Below are 17,898 nucleotides of genomic sequence, written 5' to 3'. Positions count from 1 at the left end.
AAATTAACATATTTTTACCACGTTTTTCAAACAATGGATTGTGACTACTGAAGTGAAATGAAGCGAAAATATAAACCACGCAGTCTTTTATGACATTATTTATCATTTTCTTAAGCTAAAGCTAAATAATTTGATTCGAGGTCTTTCGAGTGTTGCAGGGAAACTTAAATTATCCAAGATGGAACGATAATCTCGTCGCATTTTCGCAACTTTAAGTTTTTTCCAACGAAGTTAATTTTGTGTCATTACAGAATCATGATCTTGAGAAGTCTTTGTCCTCTTTGCTTGATTCACTATAATTCTGTATCGAATGATACAGAACATTTAAGACTACCTTCCTGACAGTTATTAAAGCGGTTTATTAAGCCCCACGAGATCCCAGATTGGTTAGGATTGGCTTGTTTTAAAATGAGTTATTCGTGTTGTTCGGAAAAAATCAGGTCGTTTTCAATCTTCTCGGTAATCCAACGTGGATACAGTTATGAACTGAGCGAAAAAGATGTTGAACTAGCTAGCATACTCTAAACAAAGCAAAATAAGTCTTTTTAAGTTGTAAGGATTGTTTCCAGGTTTTGAAACTCTTTATTCGTCTTTGAAAACAATCAATATTTTTCGAAACGTGCTTTGAAAGCTTTGCCGTCAACCGCGGTCCAATTTACTGTTGGTACCACGGGCTCGACTACGTTCCTTGGCGACCTGCACTTTGCAGAAGCAATGTGCCAGCAAAGCGCTGTTAAAAATTCAGAAATAAAAGAAAATGTTTTAAAATTCAGAACTAATTTTGGTAATCTTACACGTTAGCAAAAATCAGCCTATCACAGTCGAATTTGCACTCTTCCAGCGTGGCAGTAACACACAGTCCAAAATATCATCATCTGCAGTGAAAGCCTCCAGTTCGGCGATCCACTGAGGCAATCATGGCAAGCAGAATCTCGCTTGCGTTTATTCTAGTTTCCAGTTTAAGTTTCTCTTGTGGATTTTTAATAGGTGGATCTGAGAATACCGCGACGGTAAAATTCCACAAAGGAAGCGAATTTGGTTTCGAAAAGAATCCAAATGTTTACGCGCATTTGGTCATACCTCCGTGGAATCGGCCATTCAAACCTGGCTACTGCGCGAGTTGGGAATGGCACACCGACAAGAAATACAGAGAAAAAAGGGTTGCGATCTGCAAGCAGTACACCGAAGGTAATTTCTGCTTCTTTCTAAGCTAATGAAAAAGTGATTTTAGTGCTGTTATGATTCAAAATGGGAGCCGGGTTCTGGAAACTCTGAGATCGGCATCGGACCTTTGCAGAGGAAATTCATAACGTGCAAAATTGAGGTTTGTGCTTTTGTAACAGAAAGCGCAGAGTTCGGTGCGAGGTACTGTCATACAGCTGTATATATATATTTCTGTCTTGCGTAAAGCTTTTCTCTCATACTACGTGATCGAACCGGCCCAGTAAACGACATGCTAAGTGTTACGTGGACATTTGTTTTCAAAAGCATTAAAAATGTCAGTTGAACTGATTTCAAACTTCAACATTAATGGCGCCGGTCCAGTGTCGTGTTTTGTTTGGGTGTGTGTGTGTAATTTCTTTGAGAATTCTGAATTACTTACGAATATTAAACACTTCAAATTAAAAATTTGCACGCATTTAAAACATACCCAAGTAAATGATTTGCACTACGTATTTCGTAGTATCTTTCGGAAACACGCTTTTCTTAACTTATTGAATACTACGCAACCGATTCGCTTCGATCTTTACTCGATGACAGAAAACTGAATCACACGATTGAATTTTGTTTTATTGATTAAAGCCAGGCCAAGCTATCTTTTCCAGTTCAAACAATAATTTGCTTACAATTGGTATCTTTGCTTCGTGTCTGATAAGCTGGTCATGAATATTTAATAACAAATTAATAACCCTGTTTTGTTACTAATATAACACAAATTCTGCGAACAGATTAAATGACAGGAGGAACAAAGAAAACAGTAGGAGACATGCTGCTCTTTATTTTTTTCTTACATGCATGCCTGATTGCTGAAAAACTAAGTAAGCGTTTAATGAAAGCTAACGAGCAATATAGCGATTCTGCTGGAAGTATCTTTTTAAAAGTGAGTCGAACCATCAAAATTAAAAATACAATCTTTCATTTCCAACCGCATAACAAACCTACAATTACACTAATTTCTGGTTATTATTAAAGGCCATGAGCCTCGCGGCAGCTTGCCAGTTTATAGTAATCTATAGGCTTCCATCTTTCCTAGTTTCCCAATGATTTTTCCACCTGCGCTGCTTTAATTTGGCAACTTAAAAATGCGAACATGGAAACCATTGGTCGTATAAGACAGCAAAGAAAGTGGACGACTTTTCAGCCTCTAAAGTGTACGACGGTATGTCAGATCTCGCGTTCTCTCAGCTTGTTTGACAACCTGGCTGGTTGTCAAACAAGCTGACAGAGCACGACGAGGATTGACGAGAAAGGGAGAAGAGTTGAAAACAACAACAACAAAAAAAAACACGTCCATCTCATTAACTGCCTTCGAAACCCGTGTCTCAAAACAAGGTTGATTTATTTAATTAAGTTCAACTGTATGTCATCTTCTTTAACAAGGCAAACATGAATGCGACTCCGAGACGGGTTTCTGCTCAGACAAGTGCCCCTACACCAATGGAAGCTACCCTTACTGGCGAATTCGCAATGCTGTCGATGTGCCTTTCTTGTGGGTCATCTCAGGAATCAAGTTTTATGATACGGCGACCTCCACCAAACAGCTGAACAGTGATCCGAAGAGAGGCTATGCTAGCAGCTATTTTGGACCCGGTGAGTATGATAGTGACCTCAAGAGTCCTCATGGGCCCGATGAAGATGAGTGAGTGAGTGTGATAGCTAGAATTCATCATCCATGAGAAAACGTTCGTGTAACGAGCATGTATCTTTATAAAACTCGTCATAATAAAGTCACAAAAGCCAAATTAAATAAAAATGTGAACCAGGTTAAATGACCACCCAACCAACCAACTAAAAAATCAATGCTGCCAACTAACCCACCAAAAACTTTGCAGAAACAAACTAATCAACGGACGAACAAAACTAAACAATACAAACACAAAACAAAGCAAAACAAAACAAAACAAAACAAAACTTTAAAAACAAACAACAACAGCAACCACAAAAGAAAACAAACAAACAAACAAACAAACAAAGAAAAATATACAAACAAACAAATAAACGAAATTCCTGTTCTGGACATTGAATTTTCGCATGTCGTGGACCAAAGTTTTATAAGCTAAAGATAAATAGATCATGAATTAGCCATGTTTCTTACTCCTGTGATGAAGGAGCGAAAAACAAAGGGATTCAGACAGATTGCTGTTCGTTTATTTGATTTGTCTTGATTGCACATTGCTGATAAGCTACTTATACACTCTGTTCAATTTACCTTGCAGGATATCCGCCCAGCATGGCATTCGATAACAATCCTGAGAGTCTGTGGATCTCAAACGGAGCCGCCCCTCCTGGCATGCAGTGGATTGGGTACGAATTTCCTCACCCTGTGTTCATCGGCTCGGTCCAGATCGCCACGGAGGAAGACAAACCCGACCGCTTGCCGTCACTGATGTACGTAGAGGCCTCGTGCGAGAAATACTTCAGGAATTTTGTCACGCAATGGGTCATTTTCAACCCAGATCACAGTGTGGACAAGCGTTACAGTGGTAAGTTTTACATCAATTTTCTGGAACATCCGAACTTTGATTTTGATTGTAGTGGGAATTTAATATTCTATTTTATCAAAATACATACTGATTTTCCCAACTGTTAGATTAAGCCTTGTTTAACTTGTCGTTTCCCTTCGTCCATAGTGTTCAGTATGGCGAAGTTCACTACCCTTGGCGCCACGGGACGTCTGGGTCCCAATTCCGTAGGGATGCATTACCAGGGACAGGATCACGAGGGTCAGGTCACAGTCAACAAGGGTACCCAGCTCTGGAAGGTTCCTGCCACTGGAATGTACACAATCGAGGCCGCAGGAGCAGCTGGCGGATATGACAAGTTCACCTCTTGTAAGTATAAAAAATAATAGGGGAGGGGAGGTTGGCGTCTTGCTTTTGTTATTCAAACCTTGACAAATTCTACGCTAGTCACATGGGTAAACGTTTGTTTCTGGCAGGTTCTTTTGGTTTCTGTTCGCTTGTGATCTATAAGGAGTCAGATTGAGAATATCTCCATGTATTCTGTCAATATCAGTCCTGGGGGATCTTGGAGTAGACGAAATTGAACAGTCGGCCAATCAGCTTTTCTTTTCAGGCAAAATAGGTTTTAAGAAATTAAGGTTAATAATTTGATGAATTAAAATTTTTGTATCACAGTGTGTCTTAATGCCAATACTCCCGTTCTCAAAACAGATTTGAGAAGGAGTATAGAGGTATGTGGTGGGAGGGGGGGGGGGGGGGGTTGGTAGACAAATCCCCCTCGCTCGTAGTCCAACTCGTTTCAGAATTTCCTGGATCTGCCTTAGTGTTTAAACTGAAAACATATTTAGAGCGTTATCAAATCGCCCTCTCCTAAGCAAAGTGTTGCTATGTTTTTGTAGCGAGCAAGCGGGGACGTGGAGCCCGCGTCAAGGGAAATTTCCATCTCAAACGAGGCGAAGTGCTGAAGATTCTTGTTGGACAGGAGGGTGGTGTGAACACTGTGTCTGGAGGAGCAGGGGGAGGTGGTGGTAGCTTTGTGGTCACGGATGACAACACCCCTCTATTGATCGGTAAGTGCGCCGTAGAAAGCTTTAGACAGCGCCTAGGAAAATGGAGCGTTCTTTTTCTAAGACCGACAATATGTAAAAAAAATCTTCTTTTGGTGTTGTTCGCACGTATTTTTATGCTAAAAATAATGTTAAGAACCCGACGTGTGACTTCAAATAGCGTCTGGATAGCCTAGATTCAAATATTTGACCACGATTGATCTCTTTGGAACCTCATTGACCCGCTTGACTTCTTTGGCACACCATAATTATTATTTAGCTATGCTAGCCTGGTTAGCGTTAGCGAATTGAATTGACAAAACTGCGGGGTTGGCCTTAAACATGCGTGGCTTGGAGTTCAATCACTGAATATTTCTAGAAAGGTGAGAATTAGTTGGCAGGAGCTTGGAGCAAGAAAAAAAAGATTACAGACCCCGACGGAGGTTTAGAAAAGTCTCGTTCAATGTCAAGAGACACGGTTATAGAAAGTTCTAAATTAAACCGGGAATAACATGACCGATTATGTTTCTTTTTAGCTGGAGGGGGAGGTGGTGTCGACAAGATGAAGGGAGACAGCCCACGCTGTAATGGGGCCTCCACTAACAACGGAAATCCCGGATATGGAGGATCGCAGTTTCAAGGAGGATCGGGAGGCAAAGGAGCTGAGGAAGGTGATAATAACTACTCTGGGGGAGGTGGAGGAGGTTTTGAGACGAATGGACGTTCAAACCAGAACTTTGGAGGCGCGAAAGGCACTGGTGGCGAAGGAGGAAAATCATTTTACAAAGGTAATGAAATGGTGGATAAATTACATAGGTTTGGGAAAATCAAGCGAAGAAACTAGCAAAGATTGATAAGAAATGGCTTTATTTCAATTGCACACGGAAAGCATAAAAACTATGCCTATGGTTTCAACAGATATTTGTCAAGGAGATTTACGTGCAAAAAAATTTTTTTGTCAACATTTTCAAACGTTTCACGAAGCAACCCTAATTAGAAATTTGTCTTAGCTTATCAGTCAAACTTAAGTTTTCCGAAAAGAAACATTCAGAAGTACTTATAACTAATTGATTAATTATCATGTCAATCATTTTCAGGTGGCGTTGGGGGCCGTTCCAATCAGAATGAAGTAGATGGAGGGTTCGGTGGTGGCGGTGGACCAAACGGAGCCGGAGGGGGTGGTGGTGGAGGTGGTGGCTACTCCGGGGGTGCCAGTGGTAGCCGATCTAACTCCTGTGGAGGTGGTGGAGGATCCTACAACAATGGCAAGGAGCAATCCAACCAGGCTGGCGCTAATAATGGCGCTGGTTACGTAATCATCAAGCTCCTCAATGTCAGATAGTTAAAGAGTAGGCATTTTTACATTCAATTTTCCAAGCGATAGTTGAAAACATTTCCGCTTTGATTTCTTAGATAGTATTGTTACCTTTTGCCTCGTGAATAAATTACTAATTGCCTTTTGTAACATTTTTTGCTTCTGGCAATGAAATAATAAACTAGCTGACAAGTACAAATGAGCGACTTCTTTATTTAGTATTAATTTTTTTTTTTTTTTTGTGGCAGAAAGGAATTCCTGTAGTTTTCACAGCATTACAATGAATAACTGCGCGCTCTGAAGAAAGCGTAGTCATCCCTTCTCTACTTTTGAATTTAAACTTGAAAAAAAATTAAATATGTAGGAATATTTACTATATGGGGTTCTTACAACTCCTCCACTCTGTAATATTTATGTGCCGGCCGTACGCTTGCGTCAGATTTCCTATAAGCCAGTTCCTTTCACCAGGATAAAAAATATCAACATTGCTATGTCTAATATCATCCTTTAACTCCGCGATTTGTGCTTTCGATACGTATCTGGCTTAGAAAAGTGGCGAAGTTGTCTCCTCATCAATAATCCTGCGCCTGTTCTGTGATAAAAGCTTTGACCATTAGCCTTCTCTGGTTCGTGCAAACACTGGTATTTAACACTCAGTTCTCCTGTCCTTCCCTGCCTCGACACAGTGCAAAACACTGAGCGCTTGGGGCCTGGGCTCTGTTGAGGGGCTTGGAGCATTTTCATTGCACACTGTTGCTTCATAGTTTCTTTATCCTGGTCATTTAAAGCTGTTGCGTTAATTTTGATGTTAAGAATGTCTATCATTCCATTAAATCCACATCTTAACACCACATCTCCTGTTTCCGATGCGCCTACGAATAGCAAAAAAACCCCACTAAAAATTAATTTAAAAAATATTATTTTGTGGCAATAAACTTAAAGAGGCGACGAATTTTGACCAATAGATTTTGATTTTTTTTTCTAACCACTGAACAGACCTCTAAAAGTTTCCAAATTACAGCTTCACGTTACAGTACAGTCACATAATTAAAATATATATATTGTCAACCCTTCAAAAACTGAATCTGAAATTCATGGAAGTAATCTTGGACAGCAAAATCTTGATCTGCTTCGATTAAAGGTAATTAATATTAGTGTTAACAACAATTGCCTATCTTACTTTCTAATACAGGAATTTCAATACTGGGTAACTAATAACCAGTTAGGGACTCCCACCTTGCGCTTACTGAGTCAGGGACGGATCTGGGAGGAGGGTGCAGGGATGGTCACCGCCCACACCCCCCTCCCCCCCCCCCCCTCCCCGAGATGAAGCCCTCTTCTTTGTATTCGCTTTTAAAATTTGTCTACCTCACCAGTCAGTTACGCCATTCCTTAGTGGTGCACCCCTCCCTAAGAAAAATCCTAGATCTTCCCGTGTGAGTTGTTGCTTTCCTATTTTATTGGACAAAATGCTCTTACATAAAAAAGCAAAAAAATAAATAAATAAATAAATAAATAAAAAATAAATTCACTTTAAAGAAGAACTCCTCAACAGTGTAAAGAACGTCTATTGCAGACAGTAAATTTCTTATAGCAATTAAATTTTGTCCTCCTCTATTGCTTCTCATCAACTCGTTTCTAATTGAATAGCGTAGTTATACTCTTTACATTTACAGGTGCAATAAATGAAATATTCTATTCTTTACATGACAGTCCAGCTGACCTTGTAACGTGAATAATTTTTACACATAATAGTGCACAAGCATTTCTCCACTCTATGCGCCCTTTCTCTCACTCAGTTCAAGTAATAAAGTAGGTCTATCGCTTGATGCTCTTTCGAATTCATTTTACTTACTTGTGCGAACTATTTGTCTCTGTGGATCACCGGTTGTTACACATCGATACACCGCGACAATCATTACATCAGAAGGGAGCTTTCGCCCTGAAAAGCTCAGTAAGCATTCTGCAGGATGGGTCCCTTTCACTGGGTGGAAAGTGTGTTGGCACTCGGTTTGAGATTCGCTGTGAATTCCTGGAAACACGTGATTTGCCTCGACGGTTCGTTTCAATTTAAACAAAGAGATACCGTTGATGACGATGTCTCTTGTCAGATGATCGTCGCATGTCAGTTTTATAGGTAGGACGTAGGACTTCGCTGAGGACATTAAAACAAACACACCATAGTTGGAATACACCAAGACTCAGATTTGATGTGAGGGTGGGTGGGTGGTGGAATCTGAGACCAGGAGATGTAGGTGTTAGTGGGGGGGGGGGTGTGGGGGGGGGGGACGTTCACGTTTCGTAGCTACCCAATACCGGTAACAGTCAGACAGCAAATATTGACGATATATTGACGATGTATCCAAATTCGCAAGTAGCCAATTAGAGGCCATGTCTACTGTCCTGATTTCTTGCGATATTAAGGCACTATTATAACATAACTAAAGCAAAGCGCGCGCTCTGATTGGTTAATTTAGCGCCTACTATTTGCCCATGGGTGCACGCTGCCGACGTGTGTGCTAATGTTTACAAAGCAAATCTTTTGACAGACATTGTTTCCAAAGTAATGGCCGACGTCCTTCTGCCAAAAATGCGAAACTGTCTTCACAGTTGTCTGAAGATGAAACTTTATCCAGTTACTGGTGTGCAGTCGGTTGTCATGAATGAATTTTCGCGCGCTTGTTTTCTCTTGTCATGTAAGACTACACGAACATTTTTTTTTGTGATGTAGCTCAATAAAAGGATTTCTGTTGTTCCAATGTCTCAATGTTATGTTATAAAACAAATGGTAAACGCCAAAGCGTGCACTATTGAGTTATGGATGCACTTGGGAGGTTTGCTAAGCACTCAAGAAGCTAGAGTCGCACTCGGCTATCGCCTCGTGCGACTCTTAGGCTTCTTTCGTGCTTAGCAACCTCCCGCGTGCATCCATAACTCAATAGTGCACGTTATGGCGTTTACCATTTGTTAAATCTGATATGGCAATGATATCATGCATGGTCACTTGGGTCAAGTTTGGGTACAGAAGTACCTAATCGTACGTTTTTGGTACCTCTAGGTGCCATATCAGGCTCGTTTGGTCTTGCCATGGATATTTTGTCTCGAAACGAACCATGGGCGACCAAACTCAACTGATATGCCGCCGAGGCTTGCCAGAAAGGTGTGATAAGATATTAAAAAAGGGATAAATTACAATATGTGATATTTAGATCTGGTGGTCAGCTCTTCCACGGATAATGTAAACACGCACGTGAATTCGCGTAGATGTTGACAATCCATGTAAAGCCGCGTGGGCTGTCCACGCGAGTAAAATTAGTTTAATTTTGCCATTCCCTTTCCTTTTAATCGTTGAAAAGCCACAACAACACCGATAAACGTACAAATTTAATGTACAACAGATTTGAGACACCATGCATATTTATTGCAAAATTATAAAATGTATATTCTAAGTTTTGCTTTAAACAACATTCTCCTTAAAGTCATTTACCATCATTATAATATTTCTTGAGCAAATTTTGCCAGTTAAATACTCAATAAAACCCTTTTGCAGTAATCATATGTTATGTATGAATACGTCAGATAATTACTGCATAACAACAGTAGTAAACCACCAAATTCGAGTGCAATCTATAATAAAACGGCGTAAAATAGGAAGTACAATCATAAAGTAAATGAAATACGGTTAAATTGCCAAATGTTAAATAATTAACGAAACCTTCAAAGAAACATTCAACGGGAGTTGTTTTGATTTTTTTGATATCTCTTGAATGGAGGTAAGACTACTTGCAAACAGTAAAATAAAATAAACTGATGAAAACCAAAAACATTCCTCAACTCACCTATTGACACGTGGGGGCCGTGATGTGATACCGATAAAACACTTGACCTGGCACTTGACATCAAAAGACAGAACAGTACAACGTAGCAGATATCGGGTTGCATTTTCAAGTTGGACACTTCCTACATCTCCTTGGAATTCAGCTTTCCCAAAGTTAACTTTCTCAAAATTAAGAAACGAACAAGATACAATCACGGGACTGGGAATTCAATATGATAATACGACGGAAGACGAATCTCCACCTAAGGGATCACGAAGAAGACAAACAACAATAGGATGACTGTTGGTGTTTGATAGTCGCAGGTTGTTCATTGTACTGGGCTGGGATAAGGGCAGGTGTAGCTGAATAGGAAAGAAATCAATACAAGGTATTCAGTGTTTTCGACTGGTACACTGTGAAATATCTAAAAATCACTTGATACCCGATGCATTTCCCAAAGTATTCTCTGATAGTAACCAAACTTACTGTAAAGCGTTCAAACGCGTTTACTGAAGCGTTAAACATGTGTAAATCGCAAAGTTAAAGAACATCGAATTATGTCGGAGATTTCAAAATGTCCGCCATCTTAGATCCGCCATACTGGATTTCAAAAATTCTTCAAATAACTAAGGATACCTTCGAAATTAATTTAAAAGCTCAGGAAAAATATAATAAAACAAGAAATGTTAAGAATTTGGAATAAAATGATCAAAAAAAAAAAAAAAATCCAAAATAATTCGAACTAAAAACTAGAATTTAAGGTTTTAAAAACACCAAATTTCGGTACAACATTCTTTAAGGACACAATTAAAGTAAAAAGGTCGAGTCACGTGACCAAACAATTTATACACAAAAATGTTTCCTGAAAATGTTTAGGACAAGACACAAAGTTTGACTACGATAGCTCTAATGATGTTTTCTGGAGGAAAAATTGAAATCAGAGCGGGCATTTTGTGCCACCCTTCCCCAAGCTTTTAATTATGGCGCGTTGGAATTGTAGCACAAGAAGCGCAAGAAACCCACTACTGGTTTTCAACAGATTAGCTAACTTAAGGCCTGATGGATAAGGCTAACAATGGTTGGGTTACCAAGTTGGGAATCCCCTTCCACAAAGAGCAGGAGTAAGAGTAGGAGCAGGAGCAGGAGCAGGAGCAGGAGCAGGAGCAGGAGAAGGAGTGAAGGCTGGTTTTCGCTTCGACATAAGAATAAGTTCAAGCTTAAGCATAATGGTAGTGAGGACGCCACAGCGCAAGGATATGCATAAACGCATCTGCATAATGAATAGTTACCTTATTTCTGGTTCTATACCTCCGCGATACGGTAAAACAAGATCGCGGGCGATGTTTATGCTTACAGCAGGGCGTTCTTTCCTGACATAGGTATGGGCATTTGCGAAGGAAGAAAGAAAAATGCGCTTGTACTTGTGCTTATACTTGTGTTTCGCGCGTCCTTACTATCGTGTGCTTATGCTTATCCTTGTTTTGTGGGCGTCCTCACCACTGCTATGCTTGTGCTTGTGCTTACGTCGTAACGAGAACAGACTTAAGAGAAAGAGCAAGAAAAAACAAACGATTACAATACAAATTTTTACTGATGCTTTATTTCTAGGCTAGTGATGAGTTACATTGTTTCAAAACAAAGGCAAAAGAGTTAACCTGAAACGAAAGTAAAGGGCAATATAAAAAGTTATCCAAACAAAGGAAATAATAAACATCAATAAGAATAAATAATAATGATGAAACTTATCTAGTGCCTCAATTTTAATAGGTTTGAGAATTCCGTCCTTCTCCAGATAGCTTACTTACATTGTCGGGATACCTCGTGGATGATAATTTTTATAAAGGCTCCATATTCAGATGCGTTCGATAACCTCTTTCCTCTAAGTGAGAACCGTTCATCAGAGAAACTGTAAGTCTAGCTCATTAATGTCTGCTTGCATAATATCTTTCTCTCTGTTAGTCTGTTTTCTACAAGATAGTTTCCACATTACAAAATAGCGCCCTATGAAGCATGTCGTAGAACAAACGCAAATAAAGCAAAATGTCTCCTAAGTTGTTTACCATCGGTACACGGAGAATCCGACTCGTCAACGGTTTGAACAAATGGGAACTAAAACTTCCTGACGGTAAGTTCTGTTCAGATTGACCATATACCAATTATCGGGGAAAAAAAAAAACACTTAACCGAAAGAGACTAGGACCATTTCGACCTGATCATAATTCCAAGATGGCTTACTAATGGTAAGCACATTTTCCACTAGGATATTTCGGTTGAACGTTCTGGAATTCTTTTCGAGACACTCCGTTTATTTCGGAAAAAAATTCCGGTTGGCAGCGCCCAAAATTGTCTTCCATTTACATTCTGATCGAAATTCCCGGAATTCATGGTTAAATGGTACATAATTCCAATGTCGCAAAGTAGTGAAGCCTGGTGCTATTTAGCATTGAAAGATATTGAAAAGCTCTTCCCGGCCGAGATTTTTCAACATGTGCAGGAACAGATGTTGTAGGGAGGTTATCGATCCGCAAGCTGCTCCAGGGACAGATGTAGCCGTAGTTAATAATGTTGAAGTCTGTAGATAGCCTGAACAAGCCTCTACTTACCTGGGCATGCGCAACTCATATGTCAAAGCCAGGAGGCGGAAAAACTGCAGATCCACCGTTGTCATCCGGGTCTTCGCATTGGTACCCCACGAGGATGCACCCCGTTCTGCCATCTCGCTTCACGTTGCATTCAAGAGGCTCAAGATTAAACATCTTTTGAAAGGAAAACTGTTTCGCGCACTCTTGGTTGGCTTTGAGCACATTCACGGGAACCTGGAGCCAGTTAGAAAAGGTTCCTTTGTAAGGTACGATTGGAAGGTTACTGAGCTTGCTTTCGATGGTAAAAAGTGCCATGTTGAAATTACCCACAACAATCGTATTTTTTAATATGAGTTTAGAGTAATTTTTAACTAGGTATACAATCATACAATGATACACTAAGGCGGCTTATATTAAGGAATCTTGTATTCTGTTTTAAGCTGTCGTCAAATTCATTGGACTGACTTGTTCAATGTAATGTAATTTGGAATTTGTATTAAAGATTAAAGATTAAAGATTTAAATCGGTTTTATGTAGATGGTAATAGTTCATGCCGCTTAGCATGTTTCATATGGAGTCGTAAGGCTTAAGGTGGTCTAAAGTAAACTTTTCTTATGTAGTCTCAACTTCCTTTAATCTGTTAGCCTGTGAACGGGCTCCGGCTGGAAGGACAGTGGCCGAGGGGGGAATGGGGTTGTGGTTATCCCTTTCCCCTCCTCCTTCTTTCTCTTCTATTTTCTTTCTTCCAGCTTTTTTTTTTTTACCCCATCCTCGACTAGAGAACCTGTGCACAAGTTATTAATCTGCATCACACATTAGTTAAGCTTCAGCCTTGTGCAATTTCTCGAAAAAAATGACATGGAGTTCACTTTAGAAATTTAAAAATGGCCAACGTTAAAGGCAAAAGCCTACGTTAATGAACCCTTTGCGCGATCTTGGTTGTAAGCAAAGAGTAATTAAATGGTTTTAACTAATCCTCGCTCTCGTGTTCGGGCAAGATATTCTAAAATTTTCAGTTATAGCAGTTTACTTACCTGGCTATTTTCAACTTTGATCTCTTTAATGTCAATGCTGTGCTTTATCGAAGGACATTGTAAAGTTACGTCATCTCCATCTTCTGAGTAAGCTACAATAAAACACAGTGATAAAAACAAAAACGCATGCAACGCGCGAGTGAACTAAATAATGTTTTGGCGTAAAACTGCACTATAACGTTAATTTCTCCTTTTATTTCCTTCCTTCCTCCCTTCCTCCCTTCCTTCCGTCCTTCCTTGCTTCCTTGCTCCCTTCCTTTCTACACAGTGTGTCTGTTCGCATATTGCGCTTCTGTGCAGTCGGTCGGTCGTGGGGAGATTTGATTACTTACCCGTATCAAAATCATTGTTGTCGGCGAAGCAATCGTAACTGATGGCTAGTTTGGCCTCGGAGTGGAGGTGAACATTAAGATCTTTTAGATATAGATCACATTTCCGCATCTCATTTTCCTGCTGCTGTCTACATTCTTGGTCAGCAGCGGCTTCTATCCCAGGGTATGTATTTTCTGCTGGAGTCCACTGACCACCGGGGCTAAGGTAGCTTACTCCACCGACCTTGATTACACTTGCAAAGGGGCAAGAACATTGTAACTGAATCGGCAGATGAGCAGACTTGACTGGGAAGAAAAACAACAGCAACTTGAAAAATAAAACTAAACAGTAGTACGCCTTTGCTTTTGTAAAAGTTGATTTCCTGTTCACTACTTGTGTGTGGTTCACTACAGGAATACTGTAAGAGTGGTATCGTTACATGAACCGTTTGTCCAGTGTATCTTGCAAAGGATTAAAATTGAATTGTATCAATTTTTCACTAAATACAACTACGCTTTTTCAGTCGAGAAATGGCTTCCATTGACTCGAATCTAATTCAACCTCGTACAAAAGTCAAATGTTTCTGCCGGAGTCCTTCGAGGCTAAACTACAGAATACAGGGCCACTAGTTATCATCAACCAAACGAGCCGGCTCGTTTGCTCCTTTGTCATCCACTGCCGAGCCATACGAGCCACTAAATATATAGACCTAGGACTTATTGCATATGTATAGATTATTTCTCGTTCTTTTCTCCACTGCCGAGAAACCAGCCACTAAATATATTCAGCTTCAAAAGTGGCCCTGTATTGTGCGGTTGTTCCGAAGTCAAAAGACTTATGCACTGTACTATCAAAAAAAAAAAAGAATTATAGATTTCCTTGTCCTTGATAATCAAGTGGCCTTTCTGACAGCCCGACTTAACGTGAGAAATACACATACATAAGATATAATGAAGACGGATGCGTCAAAGAAGGAAACTCACCATACTTGAAGGCATTGGTATCGAGTGGCAGACCACTTAACAGACTTGTAGCAACGAGAATGTATACAAGTGCCATCGGAAAGTTGCGTTTCGCTCTAAATATAAAGATAAAAAGTAAGTATTAGTACTGTGGTTCATTTAATTGATTTCTGATCTCCTATTGACTTAAACCTCTCTCTTTAACAAACGCCTTCTGAAGTGATGATTATAAAGCTGTTACATATCATTGACCGACAGGAGTTCTGAAAGGACGTTTCAATAAGAGTGATTATGAATGGATCGGTGAGCGATTGGGACGAAATATATATATATTTGCTTTATTTTTGAAATACCCAATGCTGTATAATATAGCAACATCATTTCGGCTAGTCTCATGCGATAACAATTGTTATCACCCTTATATTTTTATCGAAACGTATATCAGTAAACTCCTCTAAAACGACTGCAGCGGACATTCTATACAATTGCTAATTAAAGGTCTGTTTCACTCCTCTTCATTCGTGCAGCTATTTTTATTTGCTTTTTGTTCCGACGATCCGATTTCCAAGGTTCGCGACGGCGAGGAAAATCGTTTTCCATCGATCTTCGAAAAACTATTAAAGTCGTTGTAATGGTACTCAAGAAATTGTCTGTTAATTGTGGAGGGCTTTTACGGTATTGTTTTGCATTTTTTATTGGCGCGGAGATCAGTTAAAAATTTGATTTGCCTGAGGTTTCCACATACCCGTAATTAAACAAACCGGACTCCCTATACGCGATCGTTCGATATTCTTAATCGCTCGGATTTTCTTAATCATATGTATCTATCATATGTATCAGACCGAATTGGACTCCACTCAGTCCTATTACCATTACATAAACTCTGTCTTCGGAGTGATCGTAGCCCGGAGCGGCTCAACTAGACAGGGGACATCAACCGTCTGAGCTCCTGACGGAGAGCTCCCTGTTTCTACTGAGGGGCAAATCAAATGGGTTGTATCTATCAACTGGGGCACAAGTTGTTATAGTTTAAGCAAGAAAAATACGACTGTTTTTTTTTTTTTTTTTTTTTGATTTTGTTTTTTTGTCAACTTATTATACTAGTGTGATTAAGGATTTTAACTACGAGTGATTTTTAAATTATCAATTCCATTTTGAGTTGCTGTTTCGTTTTCTTTTTTTTCTTTTTCTTTTTTTTTTTACGAAATAATGTAATGTTAGATTTCATCTTACTTTGATTCAAGCCATTCTAGGGTGAACGGGCTATCAGCGACTTTTTGTGACCGAATTACCGAGATTCTTTGGCAAAACGAAAGCGTATAACTTCAGTCCAATTGACAACCGAATGAAAGAACTATAACCAGTGCAATATCTTATCCGATGGCAGTCTAATAAATAACTGCTGCATGAGAGATCATCTTGGGCTCGTGCAACATAGTCGCAAATACAGTGCTATTTTGATATCGACTTACCGTGACATAATGGAAAAAAACTTGTTAACTTTTGCTTTTCTTTGCGACAGTGTCAAGACCAAACAGGTAGAGAACAACCGCATAGACGTTGCCGAGCGATATTGGGAGAAGACAATGGAATCACCAACGCAGCTAATCAAATAATTACTCTTCAAATCAAAATTAATAAACGTTAATAGCTTGCTTAGACGTCAGTAGACAATAACCTAACACAGGTGAGAAAATTAGGAAAAAAGTTCTTGAAGATATTGATAAATAAACTGCGTGTTTAACAGAGGAATCAAAGGCTTACCGCGTGATGGTTTCTATGGTGATATGACAGATCAGCAGAATTCAATTATTGCATTGAGATTTTGGTTTTCCAGTATTTGTAATTCATCTGACTTACAACAGACGGCAGACACGAGGTATGAGAAACCATTGCCCCTTTATGTAAGTAATCGGATAACAGTTGGGAGTTGGGAAAAGAAAGCCTAAAAACAGGATAAAAAGAAAAAGAATAAAACACAAAAACAAAAACAAGAAATAAAATAAATAAACGTGATCCTTGTGATACTGGTTTAATGTTTTATCTACTCTGCTATCGAGCCACCTGGGAGCTGGAAACAAGGATTACGGATTTTCCCCACCTGAGGTATTTTTATGAATGGCGAATAGCATTACTTTTTTACCTTTACCTTCAAGCGACTAAAAGAGGTGGTGGGGACTTTTAGGCCTGTGCACTTTAGGAACGCCATGCCTTGTGATTCTACAATCTTAACTAATCTTGAAAGCAATCAACTATGCAATATTAATTTTTTTCAACAATTTATTTCAAAACAATTTGCTGCGAGATTTTCTTGTTCAGGAAACTTTTTTTTTTCCCGTTGCACCCAATTAGTGCTTTAATGTTTTTCAAATTACTACCTATTGAGCGATTTTAAATCAAAGTGTATCACAATAAACTTCTGCCTATTAAGTAACAAACCTAAGTCTGGTTACGTGTCCTGTTACGAGTTAACAAATAGTTCCGCGTTTCTTAACTTGCTAACGGCGGTATCACTGTTTCGTTCACTATGCGTGGTTAGATTAAGAACGTTTGTTAATGGGAACAGGTAATCAATCCTCCGTAGGAAAAAAACGGTGGAGACTGGTACATTTACCTATAATTCTTAGCGCACGGACACCTTAACAACACTCATGATCATAAAAACGAACAGAAAAGTTCTAAGACGTTGAAACCAAATATTGCAAAAATATGGCTTTTCTTGTACTCTGTTGGCCGTGTAATGTTCGCGTGGTATTGTGGCAAATGCACAGCCGCTGCTTTTTTTTCCTAGCCGCGTAGGATTTCCCAACGTGGATATTCATCAAACGTCTTCAATGTTCTTTCAATGATGAAAAGTTGCTCAACGTTAATAGCGAAACCTCGGTGGGCTTTATAAGCTGCAGACTACATAGAATGTTAATCATGAGGAAAGAAAGAATATCTCATCGTTCTCGGCTGCGGGACAATGCTTACCAGTTCAACATATTCAAAATGGAAATGTTGATAGGTTTTTGGAAAATAGCAATAACTTATGTTTTGTTTTAAATCTTTAAATTGCAGCTTTCGTTCATTTTTTCTCCACGTCAGATTGCCGTTTTTATGGTGACGTGTAGTCGAGGATCCTGACACACACCCATGGTTTTATT

The 17,898-nt window shown here is 39.4% G+C and overlaps 3 protein-coding genes and 1 long non-coding RNA gene across 4 annotated transcripts in view; 2 read left to right on the top strand and 2 right to left on the bottom strand.

The window, feature by feature from the left end:
- LOC149104279 (uncharacterized) overlaps positions 1-17,898 on the top strand; it is a 117,114-nt gene that overhangs the window by 36,239 nt on the left and 62,977 nt on the right. The window lies entirely within an intron of this gene.
- On the top strand, positions 818-6,243 carry LOC110058757 (uncharacterized). Its single transcript, XM_020765415.2, has 7 exons — positions 818-1,188; positions 2,602-2,811; positions 3,438-3,704; positions 3,852-4,052; positions 4,583-4,753; positions 5,266-5,517; positions 5,827-6,243. Exons 1-7 carry the CDS (start codon positions 918-920, stop codon positions 6,069-6,071), a joined length of 1,617 nt encoding a protein of 538 aa, XP_020621074.1. The 5' UTR covers positions 818-917; the 3' UTR covers positions 6,072-6,243.
- On the bottom strand, positions 6,397-10,592 carry LOC110058774 (uncharacterized). Its single transcript, XM_089272074.1, has 3 exons — positions 9,884-10,592; positions 7,900-8,199; positions 6,397-6,916 (listed from the first exon to the last, which is right to left on the bottom strand). Exons 1-3 carry the CDS (start codon positions 9,984-9,986, stop codon positions 6,552-6,554), a joined length of 768 nt encoding a protein of 255 aa, XP_089128200.1. The 5' UTR covers positions 9,987-10,592; the 3' UTR covers positions 6,397-6,551.
- LOC110058779 (uncharacterized) lies at positions 11,445-16,765 on the bottom strand. Its single transcript, XM_089272078.1, has 6 exons — positions 16,225-16,765; positions 14,774-14,868; positions 13,811-14,095; positions 13,479-13,570; positions 12,466-12,678; positions 11,445-11,517 (listed from the first exon to the last, which is right to left on the bottom strand). Exons 1-5 carry the CDS (start codon positions 16,305-16,307, stop codon positions 12,481-12,483), a joined length of 753 nt encoding a protein of 250 aa, XP_089128204.1. The 5' UTR covers positions 16,308-16,765; the 3' UTR covers positions 11,445-11,517; positions 12,466-12,480.

The sequence above is a fragment of the Orbicella faveolata genome, unplaced genomic scaffold (genome assembly GCF_042242905.1).
Source record: "Orbicella faveolata isolate gen_17 unplaced genomic scaffold, um_ofav_v1 contig_34, whole genome shotgun sequence".
NCBI lineage: Eukaryota > Metazoa > Cnidaria > Anthozoa > Scleractinia > Merulinidae > Orbicella > Orbicella faveolata.
Note: the sequence above shows the minus strand (reverse complement) of the source record. Positions and strands in the feature narration are given on the sequence as shown.

Excerpts from the sequence above, each read along its gene's own strand:
- LOC110058757 (XM_020765415.2), top strand. The coding sequence starts at position 918 with ATGGCAAGCAGAATCTCGCTTGCGTTTATTCTAGTTTCCAGTTTAAGT. Across the intron at positions 2,812-3,437 it reads TAGCAGCTATTTTGGACCCG|GATATCCGCCCAGCATGGCA; the intron begins GTGAGTATGATA and ends TTTACCTTGCAG. Across the intron at positions 4,754-5,265 it reads CAACACCCCTCTATTGATCG|CTGGAGGGGGAGGTGGTGTC; the intron begins GTAAGTGCGCCG and ends GTTTCTTTTTAG.
- LOC110058774 (XM_089272074.1), bottom strand. The coding sequence starts at position 9,986 with ATGCAACCCGATATCTGCTACGTTGTACTGTTCTGTCTTTTGATGTCA. Across the intron at positions 8,200-9,883 it reads CGGCCCCCACGTGTCAATAG|CGAAGTCCTACGTCCTACCT; the intron begins GTGAGTTGAGGA and ends TAATGTCCTCAG. Across the intron at positions 6,917-7,899 it reads GAGACAAATAGTTCGCACAA|GCGCATCGGAAACAGGAGAT; the intron begins GTAAGTAAAATG and ends TGCTATTCGTAG.
- LOC110058779 (XM_089272078.1), bottom strand. The coding sequence starts at position 16,307 with ATGCGGTTGTTCTCTACCTGTTTGGTCTTGACACTGTCGCAAAGAAAA. Across the intron at positions 14,869-16,224 it reads TTTTTTTCCATTATGTCACG|AGCGAAACGCAACTTTCCGA; the intron begins GTAAGTCGATAT and ends CTTTATATTTAG. Across the intron at positions 14,096-14,773 it reads TACCAATGCCTTCAAGTATG|TCAAGTCTGCTCATCTGCCG; the intron begins GTGAGTTTCCTT and ends TTTTCTTCCCAG.